The 16,091-nt window shown below is 41.1% G+C and overlaps 1 protein-coding gene across 5 annotated transcripts in view; it reads left to right on the top strand.

Annotated features, from left to right (window-relative positions):
• Positions 1 to 14,510, top strand: part of FERMT2 (FERM domain containing kindlin 2) — a 100,991-nt gene extending 86,481 nt beyond the window's left edge. For 2 of the 5 annotated variants that reach the window (XM_074996222.1, XM_074996223.1), the window contains exons 11-17: positions 1,655 to 1,779; positions 3,998 to 4,104; positions 4,422 to 4,643; positions 10,997 to 11,017; positions 11,630 to 11,754; positions 12,124 to 12,265; positions 13,192 to 14,509. In XM_074996222.1, the coding sequence (XP_074852323.1) occupies positions 1,655 to 1,779; positions 3,998 to 4,104; positions 4,422 to 4,643; positions 10,997 to 11,017; positions 11,630 to 11,754; positions 12,124 to 12,265; positions 13,192 to 13,365 (916 nt within the window). In that variant the 3' untranslated portion in view covers positions 13,366 to 14,509. Of the gene's footprint in view, positions 1 to 1,654; positions 1,780 to 3,997; positions 4,105 to 4,421; positions 4,644 to 10,996; positions 11,018 to 11,629; positions 11,755 to 12,123; positions 12,266 to 13,191 lie in introns of all 5 variants that reach the window. The other 3 variants (XM_074996226.1, XM_074996224.1, XM_074996225.1) reach the window with 2 other exon arrangements.
• Positions 14,511 to 16,091: the final 1,581 nt, after the last annotated feature.

Here is a 16,091-nt window from a genome sequence, read left to right as displayed (position 1 = left end):
TCAAGGCTTATTGAGCACCATAGTTCTCGCTAGCCTTAAAACGGAAGGAGCTTTGCTACCAGAGACGTAGAATGTTTGAGAACAGATTCCTCCCTCCTCTTTTGGAGGGGTGATTGAAAAAGGAGAGGAAGGACCCAGTGGTGGTTTGAAGAGGGAGAAAGTGGTTGGGCGCTGTGCTGGGCTGTGGAATAGCAAAGCAGGAACCCAATGGGAGGCCAGAATAGGTGCACTGATGCTCTAAATATTGTCCTGGATTGAATCTCCTAAACCTTTCTTGAAGTTCACCTAGTAGCATCTAAAATGCTTGCTGCCCTGGAGTGAAGTGTACAGTCAAGTGGGGAGGGGGCTAACGCTGTGTGGGTTTCACTCCAGTAGATGGTAGCTTTTACGGCTCCCTGCAGCTTAGCAGAAGAGAATTGTCCTGAAGGGCTGCTGTGGCTGCCAAGTGGCTGGTTGTGGAGTTAGCATCCATGCCTCCCACAGAGAGGGCACCAAAGCCTTTAGTTGGACAGCCCTTTGCCTTTGCAAAGCTGTTACAGTAAACCCTCGAGTTCCGCAGGGGTTGTGTTCTTACAACCCGCATGTAACACAAATTTTCATGCAAGTTGAGGGGAGACAGGAGCCACCTGGTTCAGGGCTCCCTGGGCGTGCAGGACTGGTCAGTTTCTTGGCTCTGAGTGGCAGGGAGCAAGGAACCATGGGGCAGCCTGGTTCCCATCTCCCTGCCACTTGCAAGACCCAGGAAACTGACTGGGGCAGCAACCTGGGTCAGTTTCCTGACTCCAGCCAGTGGAGGGGAGTCAGTATCAGGGCAGCCTGGCTTTTGGCTCTCCTCCGCTCCTTGGAGCCAGAAAACTCACTAAGGCTGTTGCCCTGGTCAATTTCCTGGCCCTGCAAACAGAGGAGAGCCAGGAGCCAGGTGGCTGCCTGGTTCCCAGCTCCCTGGCACTCCTGGAACTGGGAAACAACTCCTGCAGAGTCAGGCTGCTGCTCCTGACAGGAGCAGTTTCCCAAGACACGTTAACCCAAGAGTATCTCAAGGGTTTACTGTATAAACCATATGAAAATGAGGTGCCCAGAAGAGACTACATATGGTTGATTTGCTGTTTTTTTTCTTTAATAGATATCATGATTTTTCATTAAATATCTAAGCATCAACCATCAAAATAATAAATAAATTTATTTTATTAGTACAGGAGAAAAGCAACCTTTTTCCATGACTCGTGAAAGTTTCTTTTTGTAGACATTAATAGGAACTATCCTGACACGTGTCTTCTTTGGAAGTACTTGGATACAAGAGTCCAATCTTTTTACCTTGTTTTATTTTTCTTGTACAAATATTCCCTATAACAATGTAATGAAAATAAGAAGTGTACAAGTAACAGTGCATCTTCGTTAATGATCCAGTGGGATCACTTGTGCATTAGTTTGTTTACTGTATGTTATTGTCATGGCGGGGGCTAAACCTAGATGACACGTGATATGGTTAGGGAGGTAAGCACACCTGGCTTTCTGATAAGGACTTCAATATGGGACATGATCAAGGTACAGAAGATCAGCTTAAGAGCCCAGCTATCTGCAGTGTCCCTGAAACTAAACGCTATTACCCCTGTGAATTGTAGCTCTAATGTAGTAATATCCACCTGTCTGGCAGGCCTAAGAAACTGACGCTGAAAGGTTACAAGCAATACTGGTGCACCTTCAAAGACACATCCATTTCCTGCTATAAAAGCAAAGATGAATCCAATGGGACTCCAGCTCATCAAATGAACTTAAGAGGTAAGTAGTCTCAGGGGGTAGCCACACTAGCCTGTAGCTTCACGAAAAAACAAGCAGTCCTTTAGCATCACAAAAAATAGGAAAGCTCATTACCTAGTAAATGAATTTGTTAGCCTTTAATGTGCCATAAGACTGCTTTTTTTTTGTTTGTTTTTTAGGAGAAAAGAGACATGCTTTTCTAGTAACATCATCCAAACAAGTGTGTCATTGTCCCCTTTTATGTATACGTTCGTTCATTTTTGTTTTGCACTTAAATGTCATTCTAGTGTTGAATATTAAAGGAAAAGTGACTGCAGTTTCTAAGTGTGGTATAAAAATACACATCTGAATAAGTGATTTTGGTAATAGTATAGATTATGCCATGTGGATCAGAAGCCTGGTAGAAGTCGTAGCCTGTTTTCGCCTAGTAAAAGTATTCAAAGCTCATTGTTGAGATCTGTATTTATTTTAATTGATGGTACAGATACCTAGCTTCTAAAGTGCAATAAAAATAAGTCAGAGCAGTGGTTCTTAAATTGTGTCCTACAGAACACTGGTGTGCCATGAACTACTCACAGGTGTGCTGTGAGCATTTGGAAAAATACCCTGCTGGTAGATATTTCCTGTTGTTGCAACCAGATGCAATGTTACTTCTTCACTGCTGTGATACCTGATGAAACAACTTCATTCTGGTTTTGAGAGATATGTTGCTTTTTTTTTTTCTTTTGCTTTTTTTTTTGGGGGGGTCTGACAGCTATTTTTTAAAGAAAATGTTCATAGGTGTTAACATAAAAAATAGATAATTGTTTGGTGTTCCATGGTCTCAGAAAGTTTAAGAAACATTGGCTGTGTCTACACAACCTACCTCCTTCAAAGGGAGAATGGTAAGTAGGGTGTTGGGAGTTTTATTAATGAAGTGCTGCAGTGCATATGGAGCACTTCATTAAGCAAATTCCCCCCGCGGCAACTTCGAAGTGTGTTAACTTAGAAGTGCCAGCTTGCATCTAGCTCACCCGCCGGTACTGCGAAGTTGCCCCATATTTGTACCTTCGAAGGAGGGAGGTAGCATAGACGAGCCCATTGAATTACAGCATATAAGACCTATATATTCTGTAATGCTATTTTTGGGATGGACTTAGTGAAATAGACATCCAACCTTTAAAAACAAGTAGAGATTGCAGCAAATCAGTTGTAAATAGAAACATTTTCTCCTCAAATGCAGGCTTTTCTTTCCTCTTGTCTATTATATAAGCACACAGCTCTTACTCAAACACAGCCTGCAAGATGTGAATGTTACATTTAAATTCCTAAGGCTATTGGCCTTTCTTACATATTCAGAAGTAAACTATTCCAGCTCAGAGGGCTGTGGAGCAGCAGAAGCTACTTGACAGATTTAATTTTTTTACCATGGAGGCAACAACAAATAGGCTTCCAGATGATCTCACATTATAGTTAGGGAGATGTGTAGCTTGAAATACCTTTTTGGGACTTCTTGATGTCGCTGCTTCTGACTGCATTTTAAAAGAATCTTGGAGCCTGAGCTGAAATGAAGCCCACATTAATGTGAATGTTTTCAAGAAACTGGAGTTCTCAAATGCCTAAGATCCAATATAAATACTTTTAAGTTTTTTTTTTGGCAACCAACTCTGAGGAAAAAATGGCACCTCATCATTAAAGATATACGTGGTACACCCAACCCACGTAATCTTTACAGAATGATCAGTTGGGTGTCACTAATCTAAAACTGACATTTGGATTTGCTGTTCTAAAAGAATTATTAGACTATGCAATTTCACTGTCATGCAAATTTTGTCATGTCAAATTGAATTGAAATGTGTTGGATGCTTTTTATTGTTTTCTTTTTTCTGCCATCGGCTTGGAGATGATTCACCACAGAAGCTGAAATGTTATAGCCTAGATTGTAACGTAAACAGTGAGCTAAATCCTGCAATTGGTCTTCTATTCTCCACAGTGCCACACCCTTTGCAACCAGGCGATAGTTCTGGTTTTAGCTGCAAGGCATCAGTTTATTCCTAACGCCATGTTTAGTGGGTTTTTTCTGTCTGATTTCCATGTTGTTTTTACCTCTTTTAGTAGAAACAAAGCCTGGTGTATGTTCCTCAGCCAGGTTGTAACGCAAAATATCACTGGAACAGTTTTAATACTATTAGACTGGCATGGTTATTTATTTAGCGTGTGTGTTTCTGCATCCGCACTAATGACTTCCTCTTTATCACAGGCTGTGAGGTTACTCCTGATGTAAACATCTCTGGTCAGAAGTTTAATATCAAGCTTCTGATTCCAGTTGCAGATGGTATGAATGAAATCTGGCTTCGCTGTGATAGTGTAAGTCTGTTGCTGGCCTTGTGTTTTCTCTTCTCTTTGCCCCCGGTTCACTTCTACATCATAGCTTATGTTTTGATAAGCTGGTCATGGTCTTTTGGACAGACCCACGGCATTGTGTGTAGATAGATGTAATATATGAGACTGGCCTTTGTTCCTTTTCCTCATGGTCCATTGTTATATCCTACACTTTACTCAGGTTTTTGACACTCTTGATATGTTTCAGTTTGATTCTTATACTGAAAAATTCAACAGAGCTTTGTTTGAACATTTGAAAAAAAAATGCCTTCCTACAAACGCCCCTTTCCTTTTAATTGCAGGAGAGGCAGTATGCGCACTGGATGGCAGCCTGCAGGCTAGCTTCCAAGGGCAAGACCATGGCAGACAGCTCGTACAACTTAGAAGTTCAGAATATTCTGTCGTTTTTGAAGATGCAGCATTTGAACCCAGATCCGCAGTTAATCCCAGAACAAGTCACAACTGACATTAATCCAGAATGTCTGGTTTCACCGCGCTACCTGAAAAAGTACAAGAACAAACAGGTACTGGTGTTTTTAGTCATTTTCCAGAAAACTTACTTTTGTGACCCAGTGTGAAATCCTGGCCCCATTGATGAAGTCTATTTAAATTTTGTTATGTCAGTAGATGCCTCCAGTAGGGGTTAGGATATTATCCCAGGTACTCAAAATATCAATTCATTTTAACCAAATTCGACTGCACTGCTGATTAAATCATATGTAAATCTACTTTGAAGTCTTGAGCCAATATCTCGGTGCATGTAGTCCCAGTATTCTTAACTATTTCATGCAGAGTGTGTTTGTCAAATTTGCCATAAGATAGCAGACTCTGACAGTCTCCCAGAATCTGAATGGTGGGGTCAGTTACTTCATGCACATTTTTGGAACTTCTTTTCCATGCATCAGATTCTAGACTATTTGCACATAAGTATGTTGTTCATTTTCTGTGTAACTCTTAGTTTTAATCTAATGGGTCTTCCGTGGCAGAGTAAATCAGCAGAAAGAATTGATTTTTAGTTCTGCTTACTTGACAAGGCTCATAAGAAATCCTTGGGATTAATTTAGGTTCCCATTGTTTTATCATGTGTTCCATGCAGGCTTTTTTTGTTAATACATTCTGTTAGTTTTAGTCACATGGCTAACAACATTTGTAAACAGATGAAATAACAGCCATTGAAAATATTCATTTTTAAAGAGCTGTGACTTAATATTCGAGTAGTGATCTATCTGTAGTCAATGCAGGGCAGAGCCAGATTATTTCTGACATGAAACACACAGAGCAAAACACAGTGTTACCCAGTATTTGGCTAAAGCTGCAAAAAAGAAGTAAACCACTGCTCAGTGTCTCTTTAATGATTTAATAAACTCCAGTAACCTGATTGTTAATCTGTAGTTAAATTACTGTGTCTGAATCTGATCTCTAGCATGAGAAGGGGGTTTGCCATGCAGAGAAGCAGGAAAATAGTTACTTATTGGCACAATATCATTTCCAGGCAGTGGAATTTCATTTTCTATAGCCCGTATTGTTCTCTGAATAAGCCTTTATATCCAGGGGGATGGGGAAGGATTGCACATACAACAAATTATAACTTATCGTTCATTGTATGTGGACTTGAGCATATAGTGAAATAGACCCTAGAGAAACTATTCACTTGTGGTGTTTACCTAGTGTGTGTATATCTTCATTTGAGAAGCAATAGGTGTAGCGCTGAAAATGGGAGATAGCAGTTAGACTGGTAAAAGCCAGGACAACAATTCTGAAAAGCCATAGATCCCTTTCAATGACTAGTTAAGCATAAATAGAGCCTTTCATTTAGAAAGGCAACAAGCATATTCGGCAGTTTTTTGCTCCCTTTGCATTTTATTACTCTCCTCCTCCTTGGTCTCCTGGAGGCTGTGTAAGACTGCATTGAGGCTGATTATTCCCCAGCATCATGTGACGGGGGAGTAAGGGAATGGAGGAAGTGCTGCCCTCAGGGAATTTGTGGAATGTAGGTTGCTAGCTGAAAAGGAACGCCAAGCTATTAAATTTGAGAGCAATTTGGGAGGTGGTGGGGTGGGGGTTTCCCATCAAGTGTAAATGAATTTGAAATGTCCATTTACAATATCCACTGATCTGTGAAAGATAAATGTTAAGTTTTCGCTAACTCATATAGTCTCATTATTGGACTAAGGATCTCATTAGGTCAATATAAATGTGAATGTCTTTGATCATGTTAACGATGGTATCAGGTAGAGGTTGACTGAGGGATGCAGTGATAGATACAGCAACATAGACACTTGGTTTATAAATTAATTGCTAACTCTGAGGTTCTCAACCTGTAACCTGTGGGTCCCCTTGCAGCCCAATAAGTACAAAGCTGTGGCCCTCGTGACATCCTCATGGTTATATAGGTAGTATTGGATGCAGCCCGTAATGGTTACTAGATTGAGAGCCGTTACAAATTGGTTCATGGTTTTACACTCATCCCTTGTTAAATGAGTACGTTACTTACAAGAACTCGCTTAAATGAGGGGCACACATACACGCCTTAGTTCACTGAATGAGTGAACTCTCCCCACTGTTACGAGCTTTACCATACTCCACACGGCTCCAATTTGGTGTGCGCTGACATCCCTGCCCGCCCACTCTCTGGCCCCAACCCATGGCGGCCTAACCCCCGCTGGCCCCGGCAGGCTTAAACCACTGGCTCCGCAGACCGGCCTCGGCAGCCTGACTCCCACACCCACTGGCCCTGTGGCCCCAGCCCACAGCAGCCTTAACTCCGCCACTGACCCTGCAGCAGCCTGGTGCTACCAACCCGTCCCCCCCTTGGCTGGTCCCGCAGGCCTAACCCACCACAGCCTGGCCCTGCCTCCACCGGCCACATACCCAACCTGCAGCAGCCTTAACCCCACCCCCGCCCCCTGGATGCTACCCACCCCCAGCTTTTAACTCTTCCTCCTACTCATGGCCTCAAACTGTCCCCAGCCTTTAAACCCCCTCTGCCCCCCCAACCCAAGGTTCTCTTACCTCTCAAAAGCAGCACCGCATGCTGCCACTCCTTCGCCGATCAGAGACTTTTACATGTATTTTAATGAGAATTTAGCATCCCGTCTACAAGCAGAAAGGTGGGAACCAATTGTGCTCATACAGCAAGGGATGAGTGTACTATGTCGACCTTTAAAGTATTACAGGTTTGCAAGCGATTTAGAAGGTCTTGAGAGAAACACAAAAACAAGTGTTTTTAGGCTTAGTATGTTTAAGTAGTAATGTGAGGGTGCTGATTTGATTTTTTTGTGGCATTTACTCTGCTCAGAGCAATGAACTTATGTGGTTTTACATCTAAAATATTTAGTCCGGTGTAAAAAGGAACACTGCATTTCCAGTTGCAGCCCTTAGCGTAGTTGTATCCTCGGGAAAGAGAATGCATAAAGCAGGTGGCAGTTTTAACTTCTGAGAATCTTTGTAGTCACTGAACTGTGGGGGTATCTTTAATGCAGCCTGAGAAGGGCACTTTAGGAATACTTTCCTTATCTGAAGTGGCAGAAGCTACTTTATTTTTAAATAGCAAGAGCGCTTTTGCACACAGTAAAGCGGAGTAAACTTGAGTTTCATGCAACTAAATACCTTGGCCGCATCTACACTACAATGATCTTTTGAAAGACGATCTTCTTTCAGACAAGCGTGTCCACACACCAAAAAAGCAGATCAAAAGAGAGATCTGCTCTTTTGAAAGAACGGGCCAGGGATTGAAAAATCCAGCCCCATGAGGACCACCCTTCTGAACAAAGGGCTCCCAGGGTGTCTACACATGACTTTTTTTCCAAAAGAATCTTTTGGAACATAAGAACATAAGAACATAAGAATGGCCATACTGGGTCAGACCAAAGGTCCATCAAGCCCAGCATCCCATCTGCCGACGGTGGCCAATGCCAGGTGCCCCAGAGAAGGAGAACAGAAGACAAGTGATTTATCTCCTGCCATCCATCTCCTGCCCTTGTTATGAAGGCTAGGGCACCATACTTTATCCCTGGCTAATAGCCATTTATGGACCTGACCTGCAAAAATTTATCAAGCTCTTTTTTAAACCCTAATAGAGTCCTGGCCTTCACAGCCTCCTCGGGCAAGGAGTTCCACAGGTTGACTGTGCGCTGTGTGAAGAAAAATTTCCTTTTATTAGTTTTGAACCTACTACCCATCAATTTCATTTGGTGTCCCCTAGTTCTTGTATTATGGGAAAAGGTAAATAATTTTTCTATATTCACTTTCTCCACACCATTCATGATTTTATATACCTCTATCATATCGCCCCTCAATCGCCTCTTTTCCAAACTGAAAAGTCCCAGTCTCTCTAGCCTCTCCCCATATGGGACCCTTTCCAAGCCCCTAATCATCTTAGTCGCCCTTTTCTGAACCTTTTCTAATGCCAATATATCTTTTTTGAGGTGAGGAGACCACATCTGCACGCAGTACTCGAGATGTGGGCGTACCATAGTTTTATATAGGGGAAGTATGATATCTTTTGTCTTATTATCGATCCCTTTTTTAATAATTCCTAACATCCTATTTGCCTTACTAACTGCCGCTGCACACTGCGTGGATGTCTTCAGAGAACTATCCACTATAACTCCAAGATCCCTTTCCTGATCTGTCGTAGCTAAATTTGACCCCATCATGTAGTACGTGTAATTTGGGTTATTTTTTCCAACGTGCATTACCTTACACTTACCCACATTAAATTTCATTTGCCATTTTGCTGCCCAATCACTCAGTTTGCTGAGATCTCCTTGTAGTTCTTCACAATCCCTTTTGGTTTTGACTGTCCTGAACAACTTGGTGTCATCTGCAAACTTTGCCACCTCACTGCTTACCTCATTTTCTAGATCATTGATGAACAAGTTGAACAGGATCGGTCCCAGGACTGAGCCCTGGGGAACACCACTAGTTACCCCTCTCCATTGTGAAAATTTACCATTTATTCCAACCCTTTGTTTTCTGTCTTTTAACCAATTTCCGATCCATGAAAGGACCTTTCCTCCTATCCCATGACCACCTAATTTACATAAAAGCCTTTGGTGTGGGACCGTGTCAAAGGCTTTCTGGAAATCTAGGTATATTATGTCCACTGGGTGCCCCTTGTCCGCATGTTTATTAACCCCTTCAAAGAATTCTAATAGATTAGACAGACACGACTTCCCTCTGCAGAAACCATGCTGACTTTTGCCCAACAATTCGTGCTCTTCTATGTGCCTTGCAATTTTACTCTTTACTAGTGTTTCTACTAATTTACCTGGTACTGATGTTAAACTTATCGGTCTATAATTGCCAGGATCTCCTCTAGAGCCTTTTTTAAATATTGGTGTTATATTGGCCGTCTTCCAGTCATTTGGTACCAAAGTGGATTTAAAGGATAGGTTACAAACCACTGTTAATAACTCCGCAATTTCACATTTGAGTTCTTTCAGAACCCTTGGGTGAATGCCATCTGGTCCTGGAGACTTGTTACTATTCAGCTTATCAATTAATTCCAAAACCTCCTCTAATGTCACTTCAATCTGAGTGAGTTCCTCAGATTTGTCGCCTAAAAAGGCCGGCTCAGATTTAGGAACCTCTGTAACATCTTCAGCCGTGAAGACTGAAGCAAAGAAATCATTTAATCGCTCCGCAATGGCACTGTCTTCCTTGATCGCTCCTTTTATATCTTTATCATCCAAGGGCCCCACTGCTTTTTTAGCAGGCTTCCTGCTTCTAATGTATTTAAAAAACATTTTACTATTGTTTTTTGAATTTTTGGCTAGCTGTTCCTCAAACTCTTTTTTGGCTTTTCTTACTACATTATGACAGTTAATTTGGGAGTGTTTATGTTCCCTTCTATTTTCCTCACTAGGATTTGACTTCCACTTTTTAAAAGCTGCCCTTTTCTCTCTCACTGCCTTTTTAACATGGCTGTTTAGCCATGGTGGTTCTTTGTTAGGTCTCTTACTGTGTTTTTTTATTTGGGGTATACATTTAAGTTGGGCCTCTAGTATGGTGTCTTTAAACAGTTTCCATGCAGCTTCCAGGGATTTTAGTTTAATTACTCTACCTTTTAGTTTCTGTTTAACTAGCTTCCTCATTTTAGTGTAATTCCCCTTTTTGAAATTAAATGCCAGAGTGTTTGACCGCTGCGGTGTTCTTCCCAACACAGGAATATTAAAAGTTATTATATTGTGGTCACTATTTCCAAGCGGTCCAGTAACAGTTACCTCTTGGACCAGATCCTGCGTTCCAGTTAAGACTAGATCGAGAACCGACTCTCCCCTTGTGGGTTCCTGTACTAGCTGCTCCAAGAAGCAGTCATTTAAGGCATCAAGAAATTTAATCTCTGAATCCCGTCCTGAGGTGACATGCACCCAATCAATATGGGGATAATTGAAATCTCCTATTATTACTGTGGCCTTCCTCATTTGGGAGAGGAAAAGGGCCACTGAAAGAAGCGCCGTGTTTTCGAAATGCTTGTGGACGCTCCGCTTGCTCTTTTGGAAGAGAGCCTGATTTTCTGAAAGAACTTGCTAGCGAAGATGCGGCCCTTGAAAGAAGAATGGGGGTGGGACTTTTCACTCAATTCTTGACTTTGGCCAACAGTAGAACTCAGAAATCCCTATAAATCATTCTGGATGAATGAGACATTGCTAATTTTTGATGGCTATAACATGAGGGATGGTTGTTTCCTTGTTCGCTTTTTCATGCTTGCATTCACTTTTTGCTGTTTTCTCTTCCTAAGACAATTTGCATGATTTTGCTCGTACTTTCATTTGCAGATAATTTGCACTTTTTTCTTTGCTTGGTTGCCATATTTCTGATTGCTTTTTTTTCTTTCTGCTTCCTTTTCTTTTATTCACATTGTCATCTACAGCCAGGCTATATAAGAGATTTGGTAAGTGACAGTAAAAATAAATAATATTCAGATAACTTTAAAAAGTAGTTTTTTAAACCTTTTAACATGAAGGGTACTCCTAAAACAGAACACCTAAAGGAATGTAGCTCTTTTAGATTTAATGATGATCCTCAGTAGTTTAATGCTCTCAACATGCTAATAAAAATCCTTTGTGTTAGAAATGTACATTTCAGGAATTGATTCTCATTGTGAACCTTAATGGGCGTTCAAATTGCTTGCATCAAATGCCTTGTATAAAAAACAAAACAAAAAAAAAACCCAAAAATGTTCAGTGGTGCTCTGGTAAAAACACCACCATATTTATGTTTTAACCATAGCAAAAATGGCAGCAGTTTTCTGTAAGATACTCCGTTTCATGTCTGATAGTGTATGAAGTATAGCTGCCATTTAGAGGCTGCAGAAAAAACATCTGTCTGACAGTGTAATTGACTTATGAAAATTCCCACCAGGGAGGATAATATTTTTATGCATGGTCTTGGGTGTGTAGGATTTTGGGGCTGTGGGGGAAGGATGTTTGTTTGTTTTGGGGGATGGTTAACACAGTATTTCAAACATGCAACAGTAGCCTGAAGACTGTGTCATCACATTCAGATCACAGCCCGGATATTGGAGGCCCATCAGAATGTAGCTCAGATGAGTCTAATTGAAGCCAAGATGCGGTTTATTCAAGCTTGGCAATCTCTACCGGAATTTGGCATCACACACTTTATTGCAAGGTCAGTGGTTCTGCTAAATAAGATGGTAAAATTTCATGGATGAACACGCAGATTATATTTGAAGTTACCAGGAGATATTCCTTTTGGGAACAGTGTAGTTCAGACAGAAACAACTTCTATAAAATGCTTCAGTATGTATAATTATACATTCACACACATACTTGTTTGCATCCAATACTTAAACTTCCATTTAAATGTCTAGGGAAGGATTTTAAGCTATTTCTGCATTTACAGTCCTCCTGTACCCACCTTGGAAAGAAAAATTTAAAATTACATCGGTTCAGCTTGTGTGTCCAGTTATTAAACCGACTCATAAAACATGTCTGCATATGTGTACGGTTTACATTTTTTTACATCTACATGCCATAGGTTCCAAGGGGGCAAGAAAGAGGAGCTGATTGGAATTGCCTATAACAGACTGATCAGAATGGATGCAAGCACAGGAGATGCCATTAAAACATGGCGATTCAGCAACATGAAACAGTGGAATGTAAACTGGGAAATAAAAATGGTAAGCAAAGCCGTATTCACAGGGCTGGGGAGACACTGTTTGCCCAAATGTCCATTGTAAGGCATCTTTTTGGTCAGTACTGCCTTATTTAAAAAAACTTAGCCTGAGGGGTCCTCCTGATGTGTGCTGTGTGGGGCACTGTTTGGATTTTTTTTAACCAGTTCCTTAAGTCACAGCATTCCAGGCTGTTGGGACCAGATGCTCAGCAAGGAACTTGTTGGTGTCACTTATTCCAGAGTTTGACTAGTACGTGGTAACATTGTGCTGATATGAAGAGTTAACAAAACACATCACTGGAAGGAGTTTTTCTGAAGACTTCAAGTGAAAGACTTTCAACAGAGCCACAACAGGCTTCTTGGAGGACAGTAATAATTGGGGGGAGAGCAAATCCTGCCCCCCAGTAGTCCTCTATCCAATCTTTTTTTAATTTTCTGTTTAGAAAAGAGACACAGAAGATCAAGCATGAAACTTTATACCATTGTTTGCTACAAGGGAGACTTATTCCTTTGGGGAAAAGGAGATTTTTAAATATGCATATGCATATGCATATACATATGTCTCCTAGAACTGGAAGGGACCTCAAGAGGTCAGAGTCCAGTGCCCTGCTCTCATGGCAGGACCTATCACCACCCCTGACAATTCTTCTTTTTTGTTTTGTTTTTTAAATTTAATCTGCTCCAGACCCTTGAAAGGCTCCCCAAGGATTGAACTCTCAACCCTGGATTTACAAGGCCAGAGCTCTAACCATGTTTTAAGAAGAACAGTATTTACTTCATTTTCAGCTACCTAACAGCGTTTTTGTAAACAACAGAGGATACATCTGGGTTAATAAAGCACAGTAGTGTCAAGAGGGGTAAATCTCGAAGTTGGTATAATTTACAATGAACATCTTTTTTTATCCTAATCCAGTGTGTTTTGCACTATAGGTCACCGTAGAGTTTGCAGATGACGTAAGGGTTTCCTTCATTTGTACTGAGGTGGATTGCAAAGTGGTTCACGAATTCATTGGTGGCTACATCTTCTTGTCAACGCGAGCAAAAGATCAGAACGAAAGTTTAGATGAAGAGATGTTCTACAAACTCACTAGCGGCTGGGTGTGAGTTTGATGAGCTGTATACTGAGAGAAACCCGATGGCCGTATTAATATTTAACTTCAAAAGCTGTTGTCTGAAATATGCTGCTTAATAAAGTAAGCTTGAAATGTATCTTTTTAATTATGGAAATTTTTGCATTACCAGACCAGTTAATGTATGTGCACTAATGAGCACTTCCGTTAATCTGCTACAAAGAGACAGTGTGAGAGCTACATAGTGTAGCAAATTCTGCCTCTGGTCCGTGCGCAAGACACAACAGGCAGATCTCGATCAGACTTGATTGACTCAAACTAGCCAAATTATAAAGAGAACTCTAAGCCATTTACTACAAAGCTATCCAGGGCTTAAACTATATGAAGTCTATTTATCATGTTTAATGCATGTTTTTTTCTTTTAGTGTTTTTTTTAATACTGTAAATTTTACCATGTTACCTTTTTGGTTACAATTTTAATCTGTTTTCAAACTACATGAATTAGGACAGTTACAAAAGCCGGACGTTACTTTGAAGATAGTTTTGGGGGGCTTTGAAGAACTGTCCTCTCTGTTAGTCTGTTATAGTTTAGCCTATTTGTTAACTTTCCTTTTGATAATCATTTATATTGTCCCTTTTTTTATTTTTGCACCATATTGTATTACAACACTCTTAGTACTCACCAGCATACTCACTGTCTGGCTATGATATGCAACCTTTTTATTACAATATGAAGTAAAAGTCTATGAAGTATAGGTTTTGTGTAACTTATGTAAAAACACAAATTTTATAAAATTGTACAGTTTTTTTTTAAACTGGTCTCACAAGCCAAATAAAATTTTGCATTAGATTTAGTTTATCAATATTAACTCTACAGTGCTTTTAAAAGATACAGATAGCCATTTAGGAAAAAACTTGCCGTACAATACATTTTTATCTAAGTTAATCTGACTTTGTTACAGTTGTGCCACAATGTCTTTAATAACTCTAATGCCTGGAGGCAAGATGTCCCATATCCTGCACCAACGCAGAATGAACACTAATAATAATAATAAGGGTGCTCCCGCCCCTTCCTTCCCTTCCCCCCCCCCGCCCTCCAAAATAACTAGTATTCTGTTCGGATAGTCTTTAAACCATGGACTATGTATAAATACATTTTATTTTAAATAAAAGCCATACGTTTTATTTAATGTTTCGTTTCCACTTCTGGTTCTTGTGACTTGTGTAGAGGAATCTTGGTTTCGTACCATACCTCATAGGTTTCCCACCACGTTTTACAGGATTTGGTGGGTTCTCAATGTTGCTAGTAACTTGTACAATTGCATAAGAGTGGTGTGATTCCATCCTGACTCTCCTAACTCATGAGCCAAATGATGTTTGCATGGGTCAGTACTTGGATGGATTATCCAGGTGCTCTAGAAACCAGAACTGGTGACTGGGTAGGTATTGCTCTTCTCCACCAAACCAGTACTGTTACCCACACAAATTTCTCAACCCTTCCACGCACAGGGACATACACACCTTTACACAATCCGAAGGGCTCAAGGCATGACCCTGTTAATCTAAACTTCCACCCTCACCCAATTCCAAGGGCTCAGGGTGTAATTCCCTGCGGGTATGCAGGGTCTGTGTCACTGAAAAAAGCCTCACACAGTAATATTCTTATTCTCTATTTATTTACAGTTGCCAAGAAAGCACAATACATGCTAAGCACAGTCTCATGCTCACCAATGCTGATAAGTCAGGCAGGCTTCCCCAGCTGGAACAGACAAAGTCACTCTCTGGCTTCTGGTTGCTGCACCTCAGGGTCTTGGGGGAGGTCTTGCGGGCGGCGGGGGCGGGCGGGGCCTGAGTCCTTAAGGTCTTTCTTCTTCCTTCCTGCTTGATGTTCTGTTCTTCTTTTCTGCCCCCTCCCCGCCTCCAATGTTCTGTTCTTCCTTCTTTCCTTCTTGGACCCCTGTTTTAAGTAGTGAAACATGAGTCCTGCTTAGCTATACCTTGACCAATTATGTTAGTACAATTTTACAAACCAGTCATAACCTACAGTAACAGAATTACCTAACAATTATAACCCACCACCTTAACTAATGTACACCTAACAAAATTAATTATACAGCAGACAGGAGCAATTACAAACCAGACAGAGAATATACAGAAAACAGTAGAAAACTGAAGACAATGATCAGAGAATGGTGGTTCCACCTCAGCTATTGAAAAGTTGTTGCCTGCCAGACGAAATGCTGTTAACTAAGTTTTCTTTACCTATCTGGAGATCTGTTTAACAATGGGCGGCATTAGGATGTGGTCATCTTCTTAACAGCCTGATGTGACATTGTTGTACTGGAACGAAGATGGAATGTGAGCATGTGACTTGTAACTTCACAGTTAATGGCTGCTGCTCTTTAGTCTGGCTGCAGACAAGCTATAGGCCTCTCAAAATGGCTAGAGAGACTATATTGGTTATAATGTTACAGTACTAAGCAGGATATAGCAGTGTGGGATTGGGATGGGGAGCCACTTTCTGCTGTTAGAAGCTCCTGGTGCCTTTGAGATGAAATGTGAAAAGGATGTCTTGGCTGTAATCACAATGGGCTTGTCACCACTTCAAACTTAACTCTAGGATTGTCCCCAACTTAAGTCCCATCCCCACACACAGACCCTTTCACTCCGTGTGCGGTGGTGTTTGAGTTGGGTGGCCTGTCACGGCACGCAGCCTGAAATCTGTGTCAGTCACTAGTGAGCTGTGAGCTAATACAACCT

The sequence above is a fragment of the Carettochelys insculpta genome, chromosome 6 (genome assembly GCF_033958435.1).
Source record: "Carettochelys insculpta isolate YL-2023 chromosome 6, ASM3395843v1, whole genome shotgun sequence".
Lineage (NCBI taxonomy): Eukaryota > Metazoa > Chordata > Testudines > Carettochelyidae > Carettochelys > Carettochelys insculpta.
This window is presented reverse-complemented; position numbering and strand designations above follow the sequence as displayed.